At 39.2% G+C, this 25,491-nt stretch overlaps 1 protein-coding gene across 1 annotated transcript in view; it reads left to right on the top strand.

Moving 5' to 3' along the window:
* The window catches only part of STAU2 (staufen double-stranded RNA binding protein 2), a 175,912-nt gene that overhangs the window by 23,359 nt on the left and 127,062 nt on the right, over positions 1–25,491 (top strand). Inside the window, exons 4-5 of the mRNA XM_086608697.1 lie at positions 770–929; positions 3,351–3,486. Of these exons, the coding sequence (XP_086464823.1) occupies positions 770–929; positions 3,351–3,486 (296 nt within the window). The remainder of the gene's footprint in view (positions 1–769; positions 930–3,350; positions 3,487–25,491) is intronic.

Below are 25,491 nucleotides of genomic sequence, written 5' to 3'. Positions count from 1 at the left end.
AGAAGACCAACTCTAATTCAGGACTTGCACAGTGTAGATACTGCTTGAAATAATGCTTTATTGCAGATTTTGAAATATATATGGTTTTTTATCAGAAGTCCTTTTCTGAACTCTGAATTTTTACAGTTCCTGTCTTCACTATAGAATGCATATTAAAGAACTGCAGTTTCATTCGAATAGTTAATACTTCTTTTCTTTCTTACTTTATATTTTTGAACATACTTGAGTTGTGACTCTGCCCTAACAATACACATTATTTTCAGAAATTAGGTTGTGAGAGAAATTCTTTCACTGTGTAAAAATACTTAACCCAAATTCTCTGCTTCCTTGAAGAGTACCCAGTCATTTATATTCATTCAGCATTATTACAAAATTACTTCTCTTTTTAAGTAGCAGTCTTTACCTGTTTTCTACAGGTAAAAGTGGCTAAACGTGTTCAAATGTGTGAGGAAATGTGGTCTTAACTGACCTGTATATAGTTATCCAACAGCAGAGGACCAGTTTGCGCTTATTACTGCTTGGTTTAAATAATATTCTGTTCTTTGATAGTTGACATTAACATTATGCTATTTTACTTTGCCATTTAAAAGGCCAAATGTTGCCTGCTGATAAGGACCACTGATCTCTGTAAGAATCAGATGTGTTATCTGGGGGTTGAATATAACGAAAAGAGAGCACAGTTTCTCTTCAGCCCTGGAAGTTTTTATACAGATTGGTCTAATCCACAGTGATAATCTTGCCAGTGTTTACCTGTTCTTTGTCTTTGAAGATGTTTACAGTGCAGCTGACTCTCGGAGAACAGACCTGGGAAGCTGAAGGAAGCAGTATTAAAAAGGCCCAGCATGCTGCTGCTAGCAAAGCATTGAATGAAACTACCCTACCCAAACCAACGCCTAGACCACCCAAAAATAATGTTAACAATAATCCAGGTATGACATTTCCCTCTGTGTGTTAAATCTTGTTAAAGTGTTGGAATATTATACTGCTAATACATAATGTTAACAAGGTAGATGTTAAGTTGAAGGATGAGAATCGGCATAGCTGTCTTATGGGTATAATGAAGAAGCTCTAATGAATTGGCACAGGAGAGTTTTTAATTCAGCATTATTACAAAATTACTTCTCTTTTTAAGTAGCATACCTAAAATGGTTGAACTGTGAGTGAATATCGTATTTAGATAAGGCTCGGATGTATACTAAGTGATACTACGTGGTAACCAGTAGACAGACAGAACAAAACCAGGTTGAACTGACCATTACTACTAGTAAAAGTAACTAGTGGTAACTAGTTTTACTACTAGTAAAACATTTTTTGCAAAGAGTTACTTTAGCCAATTTTCCAATGAAATTTGAAATTTTATCCAGTTCAATCCTGTGGAATTGCATCTGTGGTGTAAATAAAAGGTCAGAATTTGGCATGAGAATTTTGACAGGTAATTTCCTGCATCTTAAATTTTCTTCATAGCAATCTGTGCTTTCGAAAAGCTTTTAGATAGCCTTAGAAACTGTTGTTTGGACAATACAAAAAGTGTATATTGGTGTCTTGCATCCATCGTTTTGAGGTGTCACCTATGAGTTGCCTTCTATGTATGCAACACCTTTTGTGGTACACATCTCAGCCACGTGCTCAATGATCTATTCTGTCTTGTTTGATAAAATAAATAAATAAATAAGAATACTTCTAACTGTATTTCACATTAATATAAAAGAGAGAAAACGGTAAGGGGAAAAAAGGTAATTTTTTTTTTTTTACACTTCTTTTCCTCCCCCTTTTTCCCCTTTTCCTTTCTGCTCTTTTTATTTCCCTCTACTACTCCTTTTTTAAAAAAATATCTTCTTCAGTTGCTTTCTTAAAATGGAGTAATTTTGCAGTTAATCTTCTCTGTGGTAGAAAAAAAGCAAAAGTAAGTTTCCTTTAGAGCTTGTGAGTACTATCCTGAGCATTAGCCACTAAGGATTGTTTGAGAGTGATGTGATAGTATTTGCCTGCTCCTTTGGAGATGAATAAATTGCTTCTCCAGACCCAGGACAGTGATTTTGGCCCATGTCCTTTGGAGTCACTGTGACTTTGGCTGTTTAGAAAGTAGGAGACTCACACCTCTATAAAAAGGGATCATGAGTTTAATTCTTGACATTGCAGACTATCACTCTACTTCTAGATTTTTTATTTTTTTTTTGGCTTTGAACATATTCTTAAAGGGAAAACCAGGTAACAAAAGAAATGGGCTTTATAGAACCATGGAATCATGGAATCGTTTTGGTTGGTAGGAACCTCAGAATTCATTAAAAATTGTATCACTTAACACTGTAATTTTTCCCTAAGAAAGGTGTATTGTGTACGGACAGGTATTTTCTCATCAAAATGACGTTTTACATTTTTATTACATGGTTGAATTCATAGTCAGTCCTTGCTCTGGAAGATGCCAAAATTGTTGTGATAGAGGTTTTTTAATAAGTATTCATCATTTGGCATATAAACCTTCAATGACAGACTGACAAATTCATCATAGCTGTTCTAAGGCTAGATTCATTTGAACCTCTTATGAAAATATTTTGAGAAAATATTAACTCCTTTTGATTGGAATGTACACTTACCTCATTTAGGATTTTCTTACAACAGCACAAGTGGGGAATACTGTAGCTGAGCATTTTATTAAAAAAAAAAATGAAGTCACAGTGTAGGTTTCTATTTGGCATTTTGGAGACCATGCAAGTGGGCAAGTGCTGGCTGCTTTCTGTTTTTGTGTTCTGTCACCAGTAGATGGCTGTAATGACACTGATTTCCAGTAGTCGTATTTTCAGTTAGATATTCCTGTTAGATCATCAGTTTTTAGTCATAGCCTTAAGTTTTCAAGTCTTGCAAATAAAACATCTTTTCTAACTTGTGGTAAGATTGCTAAATGAGTGCAGTAGTACCTATTACTGCTTGCTTGTTTCACTGCCTCTTTACTCTATTTGTGGTTTTATTTAATGGTATTCTGTGGCAAGAGACATTACTCTTTTATCTTTATAGTTTCAGAAAGTGTCATAATGTATTATAAGCACTTTGGAAGGATGAATAACCGTCTTGATTATAGCACTGACTTTCTTATCCAGATGTGAAGATTAATCTACTGAAACTGCATTGAGTGTGCACTGAGATAAATGTTCTTTTTCATTGCATGTGATCAAGTTGGCATCTATACTCCTGTCTTTTAGAGAAACTGAAATGTCATTGTAGTTGCTTCTTTTTTAGTTTAAGAACACAAAAATATCATGCAGCTCTCTCTCTGCTGCTCATCTCAGTCCTGCTTGTGTGTTTTGCAGTATTTGTAATTTAAGTGCCTTATGTGTATTCTTTGTATTTTGCAGGTAGTATAACGCCAACAGTGGAGCTGAATGGTCTGGCTATGAAAAGAGGGGAGCCTGCCATCTACAGGCCACTAGATCCAAAGCCAATTCCCAATTATAGAGCAAATTATAATTTTCGGGGCATGTACAATCAGAGGTTGGTACTTTTTCTGTTATTTGATGTTTTTTTGTCCTTTGCCTATCAGTGTGTTCTAAATCCTTATGAACTTTGTAGGTTATTTCAGAGTAAAATAAAACTAACATTTTTACTAAGGAGAGTCTGTGCAGCCCTATTTAGAAACATACATAATCTCCTTGTAGAAAAGACAGGTGCCTGAAGTATGTCAAAAGGAATAAAGACATGTAAACCAACTGTTTCTATTTTTTTTAATGTACATACTGGAGTTACAGCCTACAGCCGTGGCGGTGAGGAGGCAGAGCACTAACTTCAGAGAGAGGTTTTACTTCTCTTTGCTGTTATTTTGTGATTAGAATCTGTGTCATTAAAAATGAAGCACTTTTTTTGTAAGAAATTGGATATAAAATTAGAAGGGCTGCATTTTGAAAACTGGCTCGAAATCATTTACAGGTTTCCACTTTTTAACCATCTGCCTGGTCAACTATCTCAGTTCCTTAATCCTCGGTGTTTGATTATAAAAATCCTTTATTTCATAGTTCAGAAATGTATATTCAGAGCCCTCCATCAATACTATCATTACTGTAGCAAGTTGGAGTAATCGCAGAGAAGACGTATTCAAAATTTTTGTTTTAAACTATGAAATTCTTAAAGATGAAAAAGTTTGAAAATTTAAGTACACGGAGCAATTTTCTTAACAGACCATCTCAATATTGTATTCTTCAATATGTTCCAAATTTTTGAAACATTTTCATCTTTGATATTTGTACAATTTTAGTGCAGATAGAAAAACTGTTCTAGCCCATGCTGAATTAAATGTAAATGGTATCTAATGCAACAGTCTGAGAGAAACTTAAGGTAATATATTTATTAATTTGCAATCTCAAGAACTTCTTTCTCTGAGGTAGATATTCTTCCCGTTTTTCTTATTTTTCCTCAGAGGAACTGTATTAGATCAGGTCTTTTGGAGCTCCAAAAGTGATACCAGGTGCTATCTGTAAAATAAGAAAAAAAGAAAACAGGTCAGGAATTTCTAATGTTGCCTTTCTTATAAAGCTTTACTTAATGGATCTCCTATTATTTTTTATGCATCTCATCAAAAAGAATGAGGTTATGAACTCTGAGGAAGTGTTTTGGTTCAAAATTACTCTTTTATTAGGTATTGAATTTACAGCAATGTTGAAAAATTAAGGAGTTCAAAATGAAAATGCAGTATTTCAGAATTGTCTGAGGAGGATATTTCAGTTGACCTAATCTTATTTTACTTTTTCTTAGATTTTTAAATCATGATAACTTTAGGTTTTTAACATTTCATTCTGTTTTTTTTTTTTTTTTTAATGGCAACAATATCTAGAACTGTAAAAGACAAACAAACAAAAATAACCTGGAAGAAAACTCTTTCATTGCTCTACAGAACAGTGCCTGATTATTGTATTACTTGTGTTGTATTTCTAGTCACTCTTGACCTGAGCCTCCACTTACATATGTCATGGTTTAAAAAGCTAACTATGATGCCTGAAATGAGTTTTGTTAATATTTAGAAATCCTACATTTACTTGCATTACTTTTATAATGAGATTAGTTTGACTAACAAATAAAAAAGCTCAGCTGGAAAAAATGCAAACCAGTAAAAATATAAAATGGTGAATTCTGGAATCTAAACTTTGTTACTGAAACATATTTGTGTAAGCAGAACCCTGAAACACCAATTGCTTATTTCTTTTTATAGAAAATGATTAGTATTTCTCGTGCAATCTTTAAGTTTACTCCTTTGGGAACTTTCTTTCATGGCAACTGTGTTCCCATGTTAGAGTAAGATGGTACATGAACCTTATCTCTCTGGGTGCATTAGATAGCCAGGGGCATTTGATTTTCTGATCACCAAACAAACAGGCAGGGTGGGACAGGCGGCCAGAATCTCTGCTTGCCTACTTCACTGTGCTTATTTGAGTGCAGTTACCCACGCAGGATGGCTAATAATACTGTGGCTAGTGAATTGATAAGTAACTGAAACTAAGTAGTAAATAACTAGGCATGCTTGTCTATCTGCATGAACATGTACCCCCTATACATATACTGGCCCACACACAAATACCAGAGTAAAGAGGAAACAGAATGATTAGTACTATCTTGGGACTACTCCTGTCTTGGAAGTAATTGTTCATCGCCTTGTTTTGCATCAGGAGGTGCTGGTCCATTATGATCTGGGTAAGAAAGGCACTTAGGCTCTGCAAGATGTCATTTAAAATGCTATTTATTAGACCTAATGCTATCAAAAGAGAATAGCGCAGACAGTCTTCAGATTCTGGGAGCCCTGAGCGGTGTAGCACTGAACAGGACTGCGACCCACGTGCGGCGTGCCGTGCAGACCTGTGGGCAGCAAAGATTCTCCCCTTCTCGGTCATTTGTGCTCTTACAGGGATTTTCTTACAAGGAGACAACTCTGTCATTGCTATAGTCAAAGCAGAAATCCTGTTCACATGAGAACTTCTTGCTGCGCTGTTAGATAAAGGCGAGGCCATGCAGGTGGTACCAAGGGGGTGCTGCTGGCAGATCCCTCTCTTGCAGAGAGTCTGTCCTGCAGCTGAGGGACTTCTGCAGCACAGCCCCATCCTACGAGCCACGCTGGGCACGGGCCCTGCCGCACGGCACAGCCTGCGCCGACTCTGGCTGGCAGCAGCATGGGTCACTGGCTCCTCGATGCGCAGGATCCTGCCCCTCTACCCATCGGGATCGCTGTGCACCTCCTACCCAGCCTCACCGGAGGGAAGTCTGGAGGTAGATTCTGGATCTGTTGTAATAGCAAGCAAAGTCTCAAATATGAAGCACATGCAGTAGTACTGTACTATATTCCCGCGGTATGATATGTTACATTTATTAGCTTCTACTGCCATGTTGTATTTAGCATTTGTTTGCTGATTTTTAGCAGTTGGGTAGTAGAATAGAAGTGGTGTTGCAGTTCCCAAGTAAATGCAGATCATATAGACTGTTTAAAAAAAAGATTTGAAGAATAATGTAGGTAATGCTGTAATCAGTATTTTTCAATTTCTTAATTTCTGGCTGTAGATTATTATCTGTTATTGAAACATACAAAATATGTTAAGTAAGCTGAAGCTGTTTTTGTCTTTTATACTGTGACTAAATTCCCTTTACTGATCTCTGTTTAAAAACATGTTCTTTTCAAATAGGTGAAGATACAGATTAGGAGATTGTGTTAGGGAACTTTGATTCTGGCAAGATGAATGGCTTGAGGAAAAACTAAAGTATGAAGTTCATCCCAGGACATATCTTTAGACCAGTTTAGTCTGGTGTTTCAAGTGGCACAAAAGATCCTTTTCAGTAACTCGTGGAAATGTGGTCTAAGAGCTGCTATTTGTATGCAAAGTTGAGGATTAGCTTCCCTGTCAGGCTAAAATGATTTATGTTGAGGTGGCAATGATTCCTTCTCCTTCCTTTGTCCCCGGCCTTTGTGTCCCTGCAAGTTTCCTGGCTCCAGCACTGGGACTTGAGCTGCTTGAAAATAAATCAATTTTTGGGAGGAGAGGAAGGGAAAAGTTACTCCTAGACTTACAACTGTACTTAAACACTTCCTCACCTACTCACACAAGAGCTTGTGCCCTCACTGGAGAGGGGACAGGAATGTGTGTCTGGAAGTTAAGGGCAGCTCAGGTTGATTTAAGCATGTGAAGAGCTACACTCTCACATGCAGTAGAACATATTTATATGGGCAGTGTGTTGCACAGAGGATATTGAAACAGATTTACATGCAAGGTGCAAAGGTCTGCAGCTGATGGCGTAAATTGATACTGAAGGTGAAAGTTACTTCCTGGAAAAAACAAAAGTGGACAAGTGAGAGGAAAAAAAGAGTAAGGGGAAGGTTTTCCCAGTGGACAGCTTGGAAGGGAAGTGGTGAGGTCTCCCAAATGATCATCCTCCTCTGGCTGTCCTTTCCCATGCAGCAAGTGTTCCCTGTAACAGTTTACCATAGTAAATCTGTGTTTTTCATCAGGACCTACTCAAGCTCCCTGTTGCTTGTTCTTGCGTATGATGCTGGTAGTGCTGCATCAGGGCAGGTGTTGAATGCTGATTGCTTATTGAGCTTTGTGCATGCATGTTCCTGGGCTCAGTAATGTGTACCAAAAGCTACTGCCAAGGGGTGGGGAAAGTACAGTACAGTATAGGTTCAACACTGTCAAAGTATTGGTATTTTTAAGTGGAGAGCCTGAACAGCAGAGGGAGAACAGCAAGGGAAAAATACAGCCAGAGAAACTGGAGAACACTGGCCAGACAGCTTCAGTGAAGGGTTACAGAGCTGCAAGTGGAAGGCAGGCTACAGAATTGCAAATGCAAAACTCTTAGCAGGGCAGAGGGTAAGGCATTTAAGGCAGTGTGTAACACCAAGGTAAGGTGTTAGCCTTGCGAGTATCTTCCCGTGCTAAGTTAGGAAGTGCAAGGGCAAGTCTGCCCCCCTCTTAGGGGATAGTTAAGTAGATAAAATACAGTCCAGTTTGAAAGTGGATGAGGTATGGATGTATTAACCTGGCATTTCACGCAAGCTAGTGAATGCAATACTCACTAGGTTGTTAACAGCGCTGGGCCATTGCCATTACACTGCATCTCAACTCGAGCTGATAGAGTCTGTGGGATGCTGAGTTGAATCACGTGAAGTTATCAGCTTAGATCTCTGCTAGGTTTGGTATCTGTATACTGCAGTTCATTTCACAATATGGATAAGAACTTCAAACTTCTTTCGTCTCACGCTGATGAGACAGCTTGAGAGCCCTCTCTGGATTTTCTTTATTCGAGTAAAATTTATGCAAGTTTGGTATTAAGAAGCTTGATGGCCTCTAATAAAGTGGAGCTTTTAAAAAAGCTGTAAACCCTTAATCCAGCCACGTTAGACAACTTTTTATTTAACAAAGGTTTCTATATTGCTAACAGACATTATAATAAAGGGAAAAAACAAAAAAAACAAAAAAAACCCAAAACATTTTGGCACTCAGAATTTACCAGTTGTATACTACATATTTAAAGCCTCACAACTTGAAGTTTTGAGCAATTTTGCAACAAAGGCACATGAAGACCTTTCAGTTCAAACAACATGCATTACAGAAAAGCCACAAATGGTGAACATTGCATTTTGTATGGCTTCTTTTATCTGAGAGCTTTACAAACTGACTCTGGGGAAGGAAGTGCTGATGCTTTCAGTGACTGTTTTCTAACTGACTTAGGTTGCATGTTTGTCAGCACACCAGTTGGCACGATTCAGTAGAACTGGCACGCTACTCGGAAGAGGCCAAGCCTTAAAATGGCAGGTCAAGTTTGAGAAGTATTGGCAGAGCTAAGGATGAGACATGTGCATAATACTCGTATCTGTAGCCAATGCTAGAACTCGTACTCCCTCGCATCTCTGAGTATGCGGTTGGCTTAAACCGTGTAAAAAAAATTAAAAACATAGCTATTTGAGTTAGAGCAATTAAACAATAAAATATTGGTTCTGACTACAGGGTCATCCAGCTTGCCTTGTCACCATTGAATGCTGTTTTGTTTTACTATAAGTTATTTTTTCTTCAATTAGAATTGAAGAGAGTAATTCCTGAAGTTTAATTGTCCTACAGGATTTTCAATTATGGGACGTCTGTAAGTGACAAAAAAAAAAAGATATCTTACAGACTTACCAAAGTGTTTTCAGACAAGAAATAAAACCACTAGAAACTGAACAGCAGCTTTTGATGTTTTGGTATGGAAGGTAGTGTCAAAAAGATCACTAAACTCAACCTTTGTTTTTGGGGAGAATTCAGAAGTTATTTGCTTATTTTATAAAATTCCTTAAAATATGTCTCACCACAATCTAGAGAGCTTGAAAAACCTTTATTGAAAAATAAAGCTTTCAAAATTAAAAACACTTGTGGAGTACAGGAACAAAGAAAATACAAAACAATGACAAGCTAAAGAATGGGAGTAAAGTAATTTAAAAAGTTTCTTGCTTGGTTTTGAGGAATTTAGATGGTGTGATAGTTCTATAAGCATGTCACGCAAAGTGGTAGTGTCCCTGGGATAAACTGCAGCTTCTGTGCACATTGCAAGTTTCTGCTGCTCTGAGCCTTCTTGTTAATTTTGTTTATGGTTTCTTCTTCCTGCGTATATATGGTGTACCACACTCTAAGGAAAAGACTATCACCTTTCTCCTTAGTGCACGGGGGAGAGTGCACAAACCATTCCTCCTTTTCTTTTTCTTCACAGCCCTGTCGTCCTCAGCACGTATTTCTTTGACGTTACTGAATGCTGCTTTACAGTGCTGTTTGTAAGACCAAACAGAGAAATAGAGAAGCAGCATGTTCTTTCATCTTCTGAAGCCAGCCAGGGTGCCTGGCCACAGAGCACAGGGCATCACCCTACGTGGGCATGTAGTTCCAGCCTACCGGGTAGGTAGATCCCCTTCTGGATACTGAGCTCCTACATGAGACTGTTTGCTTAGACTTAGTTGCTCCTGAAATTATGTCTATCAGCCCTGTGCACTAGTGCCCTGAGTATGGAATCAGCACTTCAAAAATTAGGTATAGTAAAAGGAAGTTTGAGGACCAGTCTTTGGCCAACTGCATCTACAACTGCCAACTTGATAGTGGGCTAATATATTCTTCAATCTAATGACTGAAAAGAGAATAGACTCTGTGATTATTGGGTACATTACTAAAATTGTCAGATCAGATGAAAAAAAGATTGCATGGTGAAAGAATGGAATAAAATGAAAAGTTTGTTTCTTCTATGAATGCTGAGTTAAAGATTAAATACGTGCATCAAAGGGAACACATTTGAGGCTAGTGTTACTTGAAACTGAGTCCTTAGCAATGCAATCTAAATCTTCACTCAGCTTCATTTGTTCCTCAGGAGTTAGAGTCCTATGGAAAAAAGGAAAATCTGACAGAACAGCTATACAGCTTATACAAGCCAAATTTTGAAGTTTCACTGCAGGAGGCAATGTAAAATCTGTTGAGTCTATCTCTAGAAGTACACCTACAGTTATACAACCCAGTTACGTAATTTATAGAAAGAGAATCAAGCCTGAAATTCTCTTAGCCTTCAGAAGTCCTTCTGTGATACCTGAGCACTCTGTTTACCTCTCTGCATGGAGAGCCTCATCTATTTGAGGCACAAATAGTTCAGTAGGGGGTAATAATGTAGGGGGTTGTTGGATCTGAAAGACTTTGATCTAATATTGATTAGATCAGCCAGTATCCTGGAAAAGGCAAAGTTCAGATTACTCTGTGGAGTTTGTTCATGACTCCAAGCGTGTGATTAGCCTATTATCTGTTGCTGAATTCTTGTTATTGAGGCTTTCTGCAGCAGAAGATTTTATGCACAGCTGTGTACAAAGCAGATTTTTTTTTCCCAAGCATATGTAGTGTGACAGATGTGAGGATACAAAGTCACCTAAACATAGACCTCTAGTGCCACTTGAGACATTGTAGGGTCTTTGAGACATCCGCATGGGACTGGTGGATTTGGCAGAAGACCTAGAGGAGAGACCTTTACTAAAGTGGCAGCTGAAGGCCGGGCAAGATACCCTAGAGCATTTCAAATGGCCCTGTGTAGCTATGTTTAGGCACATTGAAGGAAGCCCTAAAAGCAGGGTTCAGTCATCATACCATTTCATATAGTCCACCAGGACTCCAGCTCTTCATGGGAAACTTGTGCTTTCCATGGATCAGTCCTGTGTCACATCTTGTGGATGTCTTAGGTACACAACTGCATCTCAAATGGTACTGTGTGCTTGTATTTAGACAGTTAGATGCTGTTCTTTATGGTGCTGGTGGGATTTAGATCCAACCTCAGATACCTAAAGAGTCTCTGCCTGTGCAGTAGAAACCCAGTATCCCATTATAACCAGTGGAAGGTCCAGTCAGAGCAGTCACTAGTCCAGAATGCTATTTGTTAGGCCCTAAACTGCATTTTGTATGGATCTCTCCAGAGCTTCACTATAATAACAACTTACTTTCTACACATTAACTATATACCTAAATTTAGGCATCTGAATCTAGAGCTGGATCCTGCTCTGAGAAATCATTCTAAGCATGTTGATTTGTAATAATTTTGTGAGTGCTATAGTGGGAGTCGTCTGACTATCACAGTGGAAAGACGGGACAAAGATAAAAATCTCTCCCCAGAGAGAAGAGGGAGAGAAAAGTATCCGAAGAACAAACTCTTTAGAGACGTATCTGGGTAATAACAGTTCTAAAGAGAGGCAAGCATGCATGTACTGAAATGCTTTTGATTTAACCAGGTAGTGTTTTGCTGCAAAAAGCTGTTAAGCTGTGGACACCAGTGCCCATAACTCCCCAGGTGAAGTGGACTTTTGGTTCTGAAGCCTGTTGTATTAAGCAGAGTTAATCACAGGAGAATAAACCCCTTGGTCCAGGAGCAGGATAGAGTGGCACTGGCATTTTTACCTTACTACAGCTGTTGGCTTCAGAGTTCAGCAATAGAGTACAACATCCCTCCCTTAAAAAGGCCAGAAGGAGTCTGAGGTACTTTGCCTGCGTTTCTACTCAGTGTTGCAAAATTTTGTTGTTAAAATTTGCATTTTATGGATTAAGAGGTGTAACGTTAATGTTTACTGACTGACTTTGTAAAAACTCCTTTCTTACCCTCGTCCCAACGGACAAGAACGCTTTTGGATGAAATATTAAAAACTACATGGAAATAGAAATTGTTTGATTAGAATAGGTTATATCTCCTTAAATGCACTGTAATTTCATTCTGAAAAACAGATATGGATTTCAGAGAGTTAAAATTTAGGGAAAGGAATAATAGTCCTAAGATTAACAAAAGTGATTCATATTAGCAATTTAATTGTTCAGCTGGAAATTGCTGATTTAGACCGTTAGATGGCAGCATGAATTTGTGTTTTGTTGCAAAAATTTCACAGCAGAAGCACTCTTTCAAAAGTTGCCTTTTTCTATTCTAAAGCTTTTCATTACTTTAAAATGTCATAACTTCAGCATAAAACAATTAAAACCAGGTTTGCTGCAATGTTTTGTTTCGTTGTTTTCTTCAAGTTTCCTTCTCCTACAGTGATTCAGGCTGTAGTGCAATAACTTAAATGGCATTTTCCCTTTTTTATGTAGATTTAGGTGCCAGTTTGTCAGCGGTGAAAATTGAACTGTGTGGTTTATCCACACAAAGACAGCAAGAATTCTGCATTTCACCGTATTATTTCATTTCTCAGGCTTGACTGAAAGACGTTTCCTTAAAGATAAGGCTGAAACTCGTCCACCAGGCCTGCAGTCTGTTCATACTAATGAAGTTTTCTGACGATTTGAACATCTATTCACTTGGAAGGGGTTGAGATTGCCAGCTGATAATTGATTCAGCTTTGTACCTTACCAGTTGAGATAGGATTCAGATCACACCTTAAAGCAAAATGTTGTACATCACACTGTTACTACCCTGCTAGTGTATCCACATTACAGTGTAATAGTCCACTCACAGACATTTAAATGAATTCTTTGTGTTCATCTTCTGCATGCTACATTTCACTTCCCCTGGCCTGTTTGTTCCCACTCATTGCCTGCCTCCCACACAGACATATTGTTATAAGGAAAGTGTTGAGTACAGCTGTGCTAGGATTTTTCTTTGCTAGTATTTGTTTCTAGGAAAGGAAAAGGGAGAAAGTCAGTCCATTTCCTGTTGGTTTAAAACAGCAGAAACATCTGTTTGTCTTAAGATAGTTTTCCCAAAAGAACAGTGGCAAGGGAGCTTGCAGGTGATGAGCTTTGCCATTGCCAGTAGCTATCAGTTTAGACAATAGTGATTAGTATGATTGCCTTAAAAAAACCACAAAAATTCCTTAAATGACAGAGGATGTTTATTCCTGCAATAAATTTTTTGACAGCTAATGTTTAATTTCTACAGCATTTTAAATCATAAAAATACATAGAGTATCTGGGATCAGAAAACCCAGATACTGCTGTGGAATCTACAGACTCCATTACATTCTGTTTAAAAGCGATTTTTCTGCAATCCCCTCACCTTGTTACAGTGAAGTTTCACAGAGCTCACAAAATGGTGTTAAGTGACATGTCCTAGCACGGCATGCGTGTAATCCTGACAAATGCATCTTATTGCTACCATCCACTGCGTTAATGGCTGCATTTAACCTATCAGGGACCAATAAAGCATATACTCTTAAGTATATTTACAATATTAGATTGACAGCTGTTAAAATAATGTTATGTAGACTAAAAATCAAGCTGACAGAATATAGAGCAAACTTTGTGGGTAGTATTCCCAGTACAGTGTCTCTTCGTTCTCCAAATCAATGCACTTACCTGGTGTCATTAAAATCTTTTTAGCCTTAGCTGTAGAGCTAAGATGCTTCATCACTCTTCATGCCTAAAATGTACTACGTAAGACATGACATTTTCCGCTTTTGCATTCTTCTAAACTATCTTCACTAAAGATTAAGTAGTTTTGTCAATAACCTCTTGGCCCTATTTACAGAGGTGCTCCTAGGTCCCAATTCTGTATTATTCTCTTAATGTTTTTCTTCATTTTCTTTCAGAATGTAATGAGCTCCTCAAACCACCTGCTTTCTTACTTTGTCTCATAAGCAGACTGCCCTGTCCTTTTGTGGTCCTTGGTCACATTTTGATATTTCTCCTGAAGCTTCCATCTATTGGACATAGTTTTAGTAGATCCTTTTATTTGGGTTTTCAACTTCCTCAGATCTTTCTCTGCTCTGGAGAAAGTACATCTGGCCCCAGAGCTGTGTCTCCAAGATTCAGCCATGAATTTTCTTGTTCTCACTTAGACTGAAAAACGTAAAGAGTTGAAATACAGATTCTCCTCATCTTCGGTTGCCTAATCTACCTGTCGACATTGCTTTTCCACTTGGGATAGTTCCTGTAAACCTTCTGATTCAAAGATCTTCAAAGCCAACAGCCTGCTCCAGCACCTTGTGAATCCCTTCAGTCTGTTGGCTTTGCAACTCACTGGGTGTCCCCCAGTCCTTTCTCTAGACTTGATTGTTCTAAGGCAGCTTTACTCTCAGGATATGGACAGAAGACTAACATTGTTGGTGTGTATAAAAATAAGCGCTGACTCAGAATGATTTTCTAGGAGCCGGAACATTTTGGATGTGTTTCTTTTTTCTACACTTAGCTTTTTATTTACTCTTATATTTTTCCTGTACTTCTGCTGAACTGTGGATATTTCAGTCAAGAGACCTGTGAGATACTAGGTTCAATGGAACCAAGACTAGTTGGTCTCCCTTCTTGTTATGGCCTTCCTGCTGTGTCCAGAACCTGAATGTTAGTTACCAGTAAATATGTTCTCTGATTGCTTTTTGGTAATGACACAGGTAAACTGCTCAAACATGAATTTGAGAGGCTGTCATAATTTTCCTGAGAGAAGAAAGCAGAAGGAAGGTTAGTGGCTAATTTTTAACAGATTAAAATTGGGTATTGGGTTTGCGTGGCAAGGTTTTGGTAGCAGGGGCGCTACAGAGGTGGCTTCTGTGAGAAGCTGCTGGAAGTTTCCCCTGTGTCCAATAGAGCCAATGCCAGCTGGCTCCAAGACGAACCCACCGCTGGCTGAGGCCAAAGCCCATCAGTGATGGTGGTAGCACCTCTGGGATAACATAGTTAAGAAGGGGAAAAAAAACCTGCGCAACAGCAACTGCAGTCAGAAGAGAGGAGTGAAAATATGTGAGTCAAACAGCACTGCAGACACCCAGGTCAGTGAAGAAGGAGGGGCAGGAGGTGCTCCAGGCACTGGAGCAGAGATTCCTCTGTAGCCTGTGGTGAAGACCATGGTGAGGCAGGCTGTGCCCCTGCAGCCCATGGAGGTTAATGGTGGAGCAGAGATCCACCTGCAGCCCATGGAGGACCTCGTACCAGAGCAGGTGGATGCCCGAAGGAGGCTGTGACCCCCTGGGAAGCGTATTCTGGAGCAGGGTCCTGGCAGGACTTGTGGCCCCATGGAGAGAGGAGCCCACACTGGAGCAGGTTTGCTGGCAGGACTTGTGACCCCATAGGGGACCCACGCTGGAGCAGTCTGTTGGTGAAGCACTGCACCCCATGGAAGGGACCCACATTGGAGCAGTTTGTGAAGGACTATCTCCTGTGGGAGGGACCCCACACTGGGGCAGGGAAAGAGTGTGAGGAGTCCTCCCTCTGAGGAGGAAAGAGCAGCAGAACCAACATGTGACAAAACTGACCGCAACCCCCATTCCCTGTCCCGTTGTGCCACTGCGGTGTGAGGAGGTAGAGAAATTGGGAGTAAAGTTAAGCCTGAGGAGGAGGAACAGGTGGGGGGAGGGTGTTTTAAGATTCAGGTTTATTTCTCATTACCCTACTCTGATTCGATCGGTAATAAATTAAACTAATTTCCCCAAGTAAAGTCCGTATTGCCCATGATGGTAGTTGGTGAATGATCTCTCCCTGTCTATATCTCGACCCATGAGCCTTTCCTTATATTTTCTCTCCCTTGTCCAGTTGAGGAGGAAAAGTGATAGAGGGGCTTGGTGGGCACCTGGCTTCCAGCCAGGTGAACCCACCACACTCAGTAAGATCTGACAGGAATTGTACTCTCTCCTAGTCCAAGGTCTTTGTCCCTTTTGAACTGTAAGTTCTGCCACAGCTTGAGGAAGTATTAGATTTTCTCAAGAAAGGTTTTTAAGATTCTTTTATGATAGAATGTATGGAGTCTGAATGCAGAACTTTTCACCAGCAACCACTGTGTTACAGTTTCTCTTCAGGTCTTGTCTACAGTAGTGAAAGCGCGGTTAACATCTCTTCTGAAATGCTAATTCCCACAATCTTCTGAAGATGGTCTTGTCTTTTGGGGATCTTTTTTAAAGAGGAATGCCACTTTAAATTGATTATTGTCACAGTAAGGATAGCTCAGCTCACAGCATCAGGTACTTTGGCACCACAATTTGTTTGGATGATTTGTTTCACTGAAATGGGAATGAGTCCCACAGTGTTGTGATCAAAGGGAAATCATCTCTGGAAAAATACCAACTCTCTTAGCTTTGAGGCTCTTTTCCATGACAAAAGAGGAGAAAGTGGAGTGTAATCACCTCACTGATTTAGATTCAAGTCTGACATTAGTGTCAGTGAAACAGAAATGGCAATTCTTAAGGAGGTGGACATCAGCAGCAAAGCCTTAGTTCAGTTCAATAAAGGTAATCTCTGTATTGACCTTGTTCACTAAGTCAAAGGTCATCATAAGCATTTCGTATACACATGTGATCAACAGTCCTTGCTATCTCTGTCCTCCAAGTCTTTTTTGGTGGCGCTGTTTTCTAGAATACAATTCCACATCATCTTAAAAATATTTCCTACATTTTCTACCTTTTAGCAAGTCTGCAACCTTATATTTTAGTACATTGACTTAACATAATTAACTTGATTTTGTTATTAGTATTCAGAGCTAAGTTGTATTCAGTGGATCAAATGAAGTAAGTCACCATGTGTTGTTGACCACTACCACTGCACCCTCATCACATTACTTAGAAATTCATTGCTAATAAAAATGTATGTACTTGTATTTATATCAATTATTTATAATTGATATAAATCCATTATGCCCCTTAAAGTTTGAAAATGGAAAGAGTATTGTGTCTGCTACTCATGAATAGGCTTCCTCAGGAAATCCAGTCTTTTTATGCTTTTATATAGAAAGGAATCAAAGCAGTGAAAGACTTCACCACTCATCTTTTTGCTTTCTGACCTTTTTGCTCCTTCCAAACTTCACTATGATTGATTAACAGGCTTTGTCCCATCCTCTCCCAGGTGTAGATAAAGCTTCCTTCATAAGACCAACCACATTGTTTTCAGCATGGTGAGAGGATCAGTGCAAGGCAACACAAAGTGCCCTCTCTCCAATTGACCAAGCTCTCTTTATCTCACCTTTCATTTCTTTCCAAGTCTGGTGGCACAGATAGAAAGATTTCTGGGCAGAAGCTCTAGCTGGCCATGATAGTACGTTTTCAGAGGATGCAGAGATGATAACTAGCGAGGTAGGAGAGTGTGCATCCTCAGTTAACTGCACTCAGCTGCTGAGAGGAGACTTATTAAGCCAGAATTAAGTGTGGATTTTCAGTTTGCTCTTACTTTCAATCCTTTAATTGCCACGTTTAAAATGATAGGTTAAATTTTTTACTCAGAATAATGCAATTTAATGTCTGTATGTTTACATTCCTTCAAGCGGGAACAGAATGCAGCCTGATACACACCAGTTGTTTCTATTGAAGTTAATGTGGATAGTGAGAAATCACTCTGTGAGCTTGCTTGGGCCGTCTTCCTCTGTGGACTTTTAGGTTAATTAATTCCTAGGAAGTCCTAGGCCTGAGATGATTTTGTTACTAAACTTTTTATTAGCATTATATTACCGATACAAATATATGATAAAATTAAATGAGTGAGGTACTTCATTTTCTCATTTGCTTAGTCTCTAGGCTGGCAAGTGACATGATGTTTTTTTTATATGAGTTTCTTATGTAGAAAGAAATGATATTGTAGTCAGATATGCAACATTGTTTATGTTCTTTTACTGTAATGGCTGTTTGGACGGCATTCTCAGTAACCACTCTGCATGCTTGTAAAGATTAGTGAGTAATACAGTTCATGGGAAATTTTATGAGTTGAAGTAGATAAGAGTTTGAGATGTTTGTCTTCTGGATGTCTGCTTTAACCTCTAAGTGTACAGTGTGCATCACAGCTTCATTATTATTCCCTTTTATTCTTATTGTACTTGGTTTTGTGTCACGGCAGAGAACATGTTCTTTTTCCTTGTTCTTTCTTTCCCCCCCCAGCCCCCATCTCTATTTCAGCATTGTCCACTTGACATTTTCCAGTGCCTTAAACTCTGGAGGCAGTATTCTAGTTTCGTTCTTATATTATTTATTCTATTTTTGCAGTCAAGAATAAGTTGAAGTTGTGTTGACCGTTTTCATTACTTAGTTATTCAGTTGATAGATAAAAATACTTCTTCAGAGGCACATAACATTTTGTTCTGTGCTCTCTTGATTTTGATTGTTGTTTTTCACTTGTTTTTTCTGCCTTAGTCTCTAATGTACAGTACTTTGGAGGGTTCATCTCACAATCCTTTTCCCCTAGGTTTTTTTCCTTTTACTACTTCTTAGCCTTTTTATTTTTTTCCCTCTCATATCTCTTTATCTCTTGCACTAGTTTTTCTTTGTTTTAAAAAAAAAGATATTCAGGCTGGTTTCAGACCCTTCTGGCACTTTGAAAAGTGCTTCTTCTAGGCTTTAAGGCTTTAGACTGACGGAGAGAGAGCAATAAAAGTGGAAGCAGAGATCTGAACTTACTGTGCATGGAGGCATCTCTCTGTAACTAGTGCTACATAACTGGATCAATATGTTTGCTGTATTACTTGTTAGCTTGATCCGTGACTATCAAAGGATTTAACTTGTAGTGTCTGTAGCTTTCTGCTGGTTTCTTCTAATTACTGTTGATTAGCAACTGTTTTTTACTTTTTGATGTACCTATTTACTGCAAATGGTAGACAAAGTAGTGATACATGCAGAGTGTAAATATTGAACTATTTAGTTCAGTCAAGTATCTGTATTGAGCAACTTGGCATTCAGAGATACCGTGATGTGGCAATATTATCATCTTGTCATCACAAATTCTCCTGGGAAGATTCCACGTTAGATAGTGTATGGTAAACTGAATCCCTTTTGCTTTTTACTCAGGAATGTTTCAATACTGTGATCGTGAAAACATGAGTCAATGTTTTTGATTAAGTTAGTCATACTGCTTGAAGGAGCTGCATAGTCTCTAGCTCAGAAAAGAAAATAAAAAAAGAAAAGGGAATCATCATTAACTTTATGAAATATTCACAGACTCAGCACAAAGTTCAAAAGAAAGTATAAATAAAGACATGGATGTAAAAGAAAACCAACATAAAGTAACAATATAGTAAAGGTAGATTGTGACTGACTACTGTGTTAACCTTGCATGTTATGTGTTAACACATTTTTTATGTAGAGTGAAGTAGATCTTGTATTTGCGGGATTCAGTTAAGCATTTTATAGCATTAGATAAGGATAGTGTTTTCATTAAACTGAAGGAGATGGGGATTTGTGTAAGAAATGCAAGGTGGGAAAGGAGAAGAAAATAATCAGCAGTATTAAAAGTCAAACTTGGAGAAAGGTTATTAAATGCAGTCTTCCAGTTTGAGAGTCAACCTTTTTAATTATTTTTGTTAAAGGTGTTTGCACAAAAAGTAGGAAAACATTCATGGGATATAGAAGGCGTCATCGCTACACAGGAAGATCAAGATATGCAGGAAGAGTTGGATGATCGTGAGGGATGAGACTAGACTTTCCAGTATAAAATGTAAGGTTAAGACCAAAGGCACGAGTAGTACTAATTTTGTTTTCACTTGAGGATTATTCAGTTGGAAATCACAGGACAGGAGTGTTATCTAATTGATTGTAATCTATTGATTATTTGCAAGATAAACTAAGAACAACTGATGTGATTGAACCAGAGGAGAGGCAAATGTGATTTTTAAGATGTGTTGAGCAAGATACTTTAATATTTTAAATAATATTATTGACACAAAACAAAATGTAAAAGTGTAGCCAAACTGAACATTAGGAGATTCCTAAGTGTCGACTCAGCTGCTAGATCATCCTCCCAGCAAAAACACTGGAAGTAAGTAATCTAATTTCATAGAATCATAGAATGGTTTGGGTCAGAAGGGACCTTAAAGATCATCTAGTTCCAACCCCCCTGCCATGGGCAGGGATGCCTTCCACTAGATCAGGTTGCTCAAAGCCTCATCCAAAATTTGTTTTCTAATAGACTTGAACAGATAGAGGACTATATAATGCAGTTCCCTGCGACTTGTGCATCTTGACTGTTTAGTTCAGGATTTGCTTACATTCTTACATTAGAAATAGAGAAGGTTTGGGATTTCCGTGTTTTAAAACGGGAAGCATCTTTGTTATGTTTTCTCATTATTTTTTTTTAAAAAGTAACAGTTGCTTTTGAATCTCTTTTCTGTTAATATGTGGCTATTCTTTACAATTCTTACATAGAATCATAGAATGGTTTGGGTTGGAAGGAACCTTAGAGATCATCTACTTCCAATCCCCATAACATAGTCAGTTAAACATTCTATTGCGTAGGAAGTTTCTACAACTAGGTCAAAATTGGTTTCATAAACTCATCATAGCAAATATTACATAAAGAAAAAAATATTGAATCATCCAGAATTAATTAATTTTTAAGTTTTAAAGATTCAGATTATATTTTGAAACCATCTTTCAAATGAAGGATAATCTGGGACAAGTATACATGATTATTTTTTTTTTAAATCTCATCTACGTAGCTGAGAAGAGGTTACCATTGGAAAGGTGGAAACAGCAATAGGCTATATAAATGAATCAGCTGAATAGAAATTTCCAAAAATTTTATTTCCATCTAATAAGGGATGTGTTTGGTTGAAAGTGATACATAGTGCCTTGTCTTGCTTGCTTTATGTTAATAATGTTTTTGGAAGATACGGAGGTAATCTAGAAGAGAACAGCCAGACTGATTTGGGGATAATGGACTGCAGTTCTCAAAAGAAGTACTTGGAAAAGAGAGCCTCTTTGTTCCCAGGTGTTGTTGTGGACCTGCTGAAAGAGCCAGAAGGTGGACTGAAGACAAAAGTGGCTATGCTGGATGTTTCCTTCTTCAAAACATAGAACTCACATCTGTAAGAAATGCACGTGGCTAATGGACTGCTTAGAAAAATAGGGCACGGCCAGGGAACAGCTGCACTAAGCATCTTGCTCCCCTAGAGAAATTTCAAATGTTACAGAGAAAAAGTTGTTCACAACGAATGCTGTTTCCTTCTCCCCTGCACGGTCTGTGGCTCTCTATCCTTTCCCTTGCAAAACTCACTGCGTTTTCCTGCTTAAGCAGTGTCAGCAGGACTGCCAGCTTGATTGAGCTGGTATGGAAAAGGTGCCAGAGGGAAAAATTGCAGGGGATGACCCTTTCAGCACGGAGCTGGCATCTGAAGAATGACTTTCCCGTACAATCTTGTGTCTTGTATTTTGGTCGCCCTCTTCTTGCCCAGACTGGTCCCTGTTCTGATTTGCTTTGCAATGTGAAATGGGAATAGAGTAATACTTCCTGGAACACTTCTGTAGCAGGGAAGTAATTGGGTTTATTTGCACTTTTTTATATAGGTGAGGAATACATTGGCCATTAGAATTTAGACAAAACCTCACTGGAGTTTTTAACAGTGAAAAGGAGGCTAAAATTAAATAAACTTCCTGGTCACCTTGAGCTGCAGCTTGCACTTGTTTTTTTGGTTTTTTCTTTTTTTCCCTTCTAAGAATAAAGTAACAATATTTATCAGAAACATTTATGCCATTGAGGAATCCAGAGAAATGCAGGAAATGCAGTTTGAACACATAACGTATGTACTAATACTTTATTTGTCTTTGTGTGTGTGGATTTGATGGCCAAAAAGGAAGAGGCCCCAAGGGCTCCTTAGTATGCAATTAATATTTTGGCTAGAAAAGCAGCAGATTGTTTCAGTATGCTTACATGTTATGACATCATATTCCAGTAAAATTATAATGAACAGAATTTTTGTTTGTCTCTGTGGCAAACCAAAATGAGTTTTCTAATTGTCAACAGACCTTGGTGATTTATTTAATTATAGTGGCGCCCGCTCACACCAACTTAGTTAAGGTCTGTCAGCATTTCTGTTATGAACCCCTATTTTTAGGGGTTTATAACTAGTTGTAAATATTTGCTCATTGCTGAAGCTTGGAATTCAAGGTCACAGCCATAGAGCAAATATCCTTTTTCAGGTTGACTATTCTAAAGTGATACCAATGGCATTAGCTAAAAAGTGTATTTCTGAAGCTATGAAATTTACAGAGAATAAAGAGAACCTGCTTTCCAGACCTCTTATTTGAGGGATCTTCTTAAGATTGTCAAATGTCCAGAAGAGCTAGATGAAAATTAACTTGTTTTAATAGTTTATATGTGGCTGGTTGTTAAAGTATTATCCTTTATCACATTTTTTTCCCCAATCGAATGTATGATTTCACATGTCCTTTTCTTGTATTCTAGTCTTGTGGTGTTCTGTCATTCAGATGTGTCTGTCAGCTTATCTTCTGAGGAGTGTGCCCGTATCATCTGGGAATCTTTTTTACATAAGAATTTTCTCCAAAGGAAAATCCTAACCTTTGTAGTCGCCATGTAGAATGCAGGGAGATGCTTGTTCTGTAAATGTAGTCAGTTCAAAAACTTTCAGAAACCTAATGAGTCCACGCATGATGTGTTGCTGTTGGAAATCCTGACTGTTTCAGTACTGCAGCTGAACAGAACGACAGAGGTCTAAGGAGCATTGGACTGACGTTTAAGTGTTTTCGTGATGGAAAATATCATACTGGTGTGTTATTGCATAATAATCAGCAAATTCTAGACAAATATTCCCAAAATTGTTAATGCTTTCAGTCCTTTTTAGTAACTCAAATGTAACATATGGAGAAGGTTTGTTAATGATCAGTGGCAGATATGGTATCTTATCTTTGCATGAGGTTGTTCCTTAAAAGAGTGTGCATCTTCAGGATGCAGAATTATTCCATATTAAAAATCAGTTTAATCGTTGCACTGTACTTTTTCTGATTGTGATATTAGGATTAGTTTTAAGGCTTTTCTTAATACGGTCTCTGTCCTCACTACTGAAAAGAGGACGATGTTTTGTTTCTATTTGACATGCTCCATGTTGTAAAGAAGCCAATATCCTCACAGATTTAGTCCATTTTCTGAGGATTTCAGGTGCTCCTTTGCACTTTCCTGGCAATGTTCATATTATCAATGCTCTGTTAACTCTGCTTGAGGCCAAGCAGAGCAAGAAAAGTTTAATCAAAACCATGTAAAAGCCTAATGGTTCTGCCAATGCCAAAGAGCTGCATGAGGCTCTAGAGCCGCAGGCTGAATATCATTTTTCCATATTATCACATAAATAGCTCCCTAAATACTCTTTAAAAGAAAAGGTGGTGAGGGGGGAGGGAAAAAGAGAGGGCCTGTTGTGGGATCTCAGTTTATAAAGTGGATTAAGATTCATGTGCTTTCCTCCTTTGCATGTAATGGAGAGAAAGGTAGGTCTAGTAACTCAACAAGAAACAGGAATTTCTGATGGATGTTGTATTTTCCCTAAGTCTAGGTAGTTGCTAACAGCACTACCACGTTTCTTTTTATTTTAAGAGGATTGGGAAGTCATGAAGTGTGATGTGCTATCAAAGTGCCTACTGCTTTTGCATGACAGAGCTTACCCTGTGCTAAGCTTCAGCTAACAGAGGCAGCCAACAGATGCAGCACTTTCCAGGCTCTGTTTCTAGATGTTCCCAGAACTTCTTCAAGGATGATGGGAGGATTTCTGGGAGCTCTTTGAGGAATTGAAGGTGCCTGTTGCTGCAGGGAAAGGACAGCTACAGGAGGCTGTGACCTCTAGCTTGCTCCAGCTGCTGCCAACAAGCTCTGTCAGCTACTCCTGATCAAAAGCTGCCTTGAGCCTTTCTTCCAGCTGTCTCCTTATTAGAGAGTATCAAGCACCCTTTCAGCAGATACTAGAGAGAAGCCTATATAGGTGCAGGACCTAGAGCACCACTCCCAAAGCCAGCTGGCAGATACAAGAGTTTACACAGCAATTCATGCAGAGGGGAGCCAGAAACTCTGCTGAAGACAGTGTGTGTGTACTAAACAGTAGTGGTAATGCACCGCATGGCGCAGTTCCTAGCACCATCTGGAGCAACTATTCCTGGTACATGAGAGACCTCAAGTCAGTTCTAGCTCTAGAGGGAAGACGCAGCTCTCTAGACATTCAGGTAAGCTCCAGGGAGTGCTGAAAGCTGGGATATCCCTCTGGATATGCCATCCAGAGGGACCTTGACAGGCTGGAGAGGTGGGCCCGTGCCAACCTCATGAAGTTCAACGAGGCCAAGTGCAAGGTCCTACATCTGGGTCATGGCAATCCCAGGCACAAATACAGACTGGGCGGAGAATGGATCGAGAGCAGCCCTGAGGAGAAGGACTTGGGAGTACTGGTGGATGAGAAGCTCAATATGAGCCGGCAATGTGCTCTTGCGGCCCAGAAGGCCAACCGCATCTTGGGCTGCATCAAGAGGAGCGTGGCCAGCAGGTTGAGAGAGGTGATTCTCCCCCTCTACTCTGCCCTCGTGAGACCTCACTTGGAGTATTGCGTCCAGTTCTGGAGCCCCCAACACAAGAAGGACATGGACCAGCTGGAGAGGGTCCAGAGGAGGGCCACGAAGATGATAAGAGGGCTGGAGCACCTTTCCTATGAGGACAGGCTGAAAGAGTTGGGGCTGTTCAGCCTGGAGAAGAGGAGGCTCCGGGGTGACCTGATAGCGGTCTTCCAGTACCTCAAGGGGGCCTACAAGAAAGATGGGGAGAGGCTGTTCAGGAGGGCCTGTTGTGATAGGACAAGGGGTAATGGTTTTAAAATAGAGGGAGGTAGATTCAGGTTGGATATTAGGAAAAAATTTTTTACCATGAGAGTGGTAGAACACTGGAACAGGTTGCCCAGAGAGGTGGTGGATGCTCCATCCCTGGAGACGTTCAAGGCCAGGTTGGACGAGGCCCTGAGCAACCTGATCTAGTTGGAGATATCCCTGTTCCTTGCAGGGGGGTTGGACTAGATGACCTTTGAAGGTCCCTTCCAGCCCTAACCATTCTATGATTCTATGATAGGGAGACAGTGTTCTTGTCTGCAGGAGGTGTGCACTGTCAGAGGATCTGTATTACCAACTAAAGGAGATGCAGGAAGATGTCAGCAAACTGTGCATCACTAGAGTTTATGAGTAAGAGATCAATTGGGTCTTCTCTGAGAGCCTACAGGTACAAGAGCCTAAGCGCCTAACAGTACCAAAGGAGGAGCAGGGAGAATCAGTGCTTATTGGGCTTGGAAATGAGGAGTCCTGTGATAGCAAAGGCTGGAAGCTTCTAACTTTTGACACCA

The sequence above is a fragment of the Tauraco erythrolophus genome, chromosome 3 (assembly GCF_009769465.1).
Source record: "Tauraco erythrolophus isolate bTauEry1 chromosome 3, bTauEry1.pri, whole genome shotgun sequence".
NCBI lineage: Eukaryota > Metazoa > Chordata > Aves > Musophagiformes > Musophagidae > Tauraco > Tauraco erythrolophus.
Note: the sequence above shows the minus strand (reverse complement) of the source record. Positions and strands in the feature narration are given on the sequence as shown.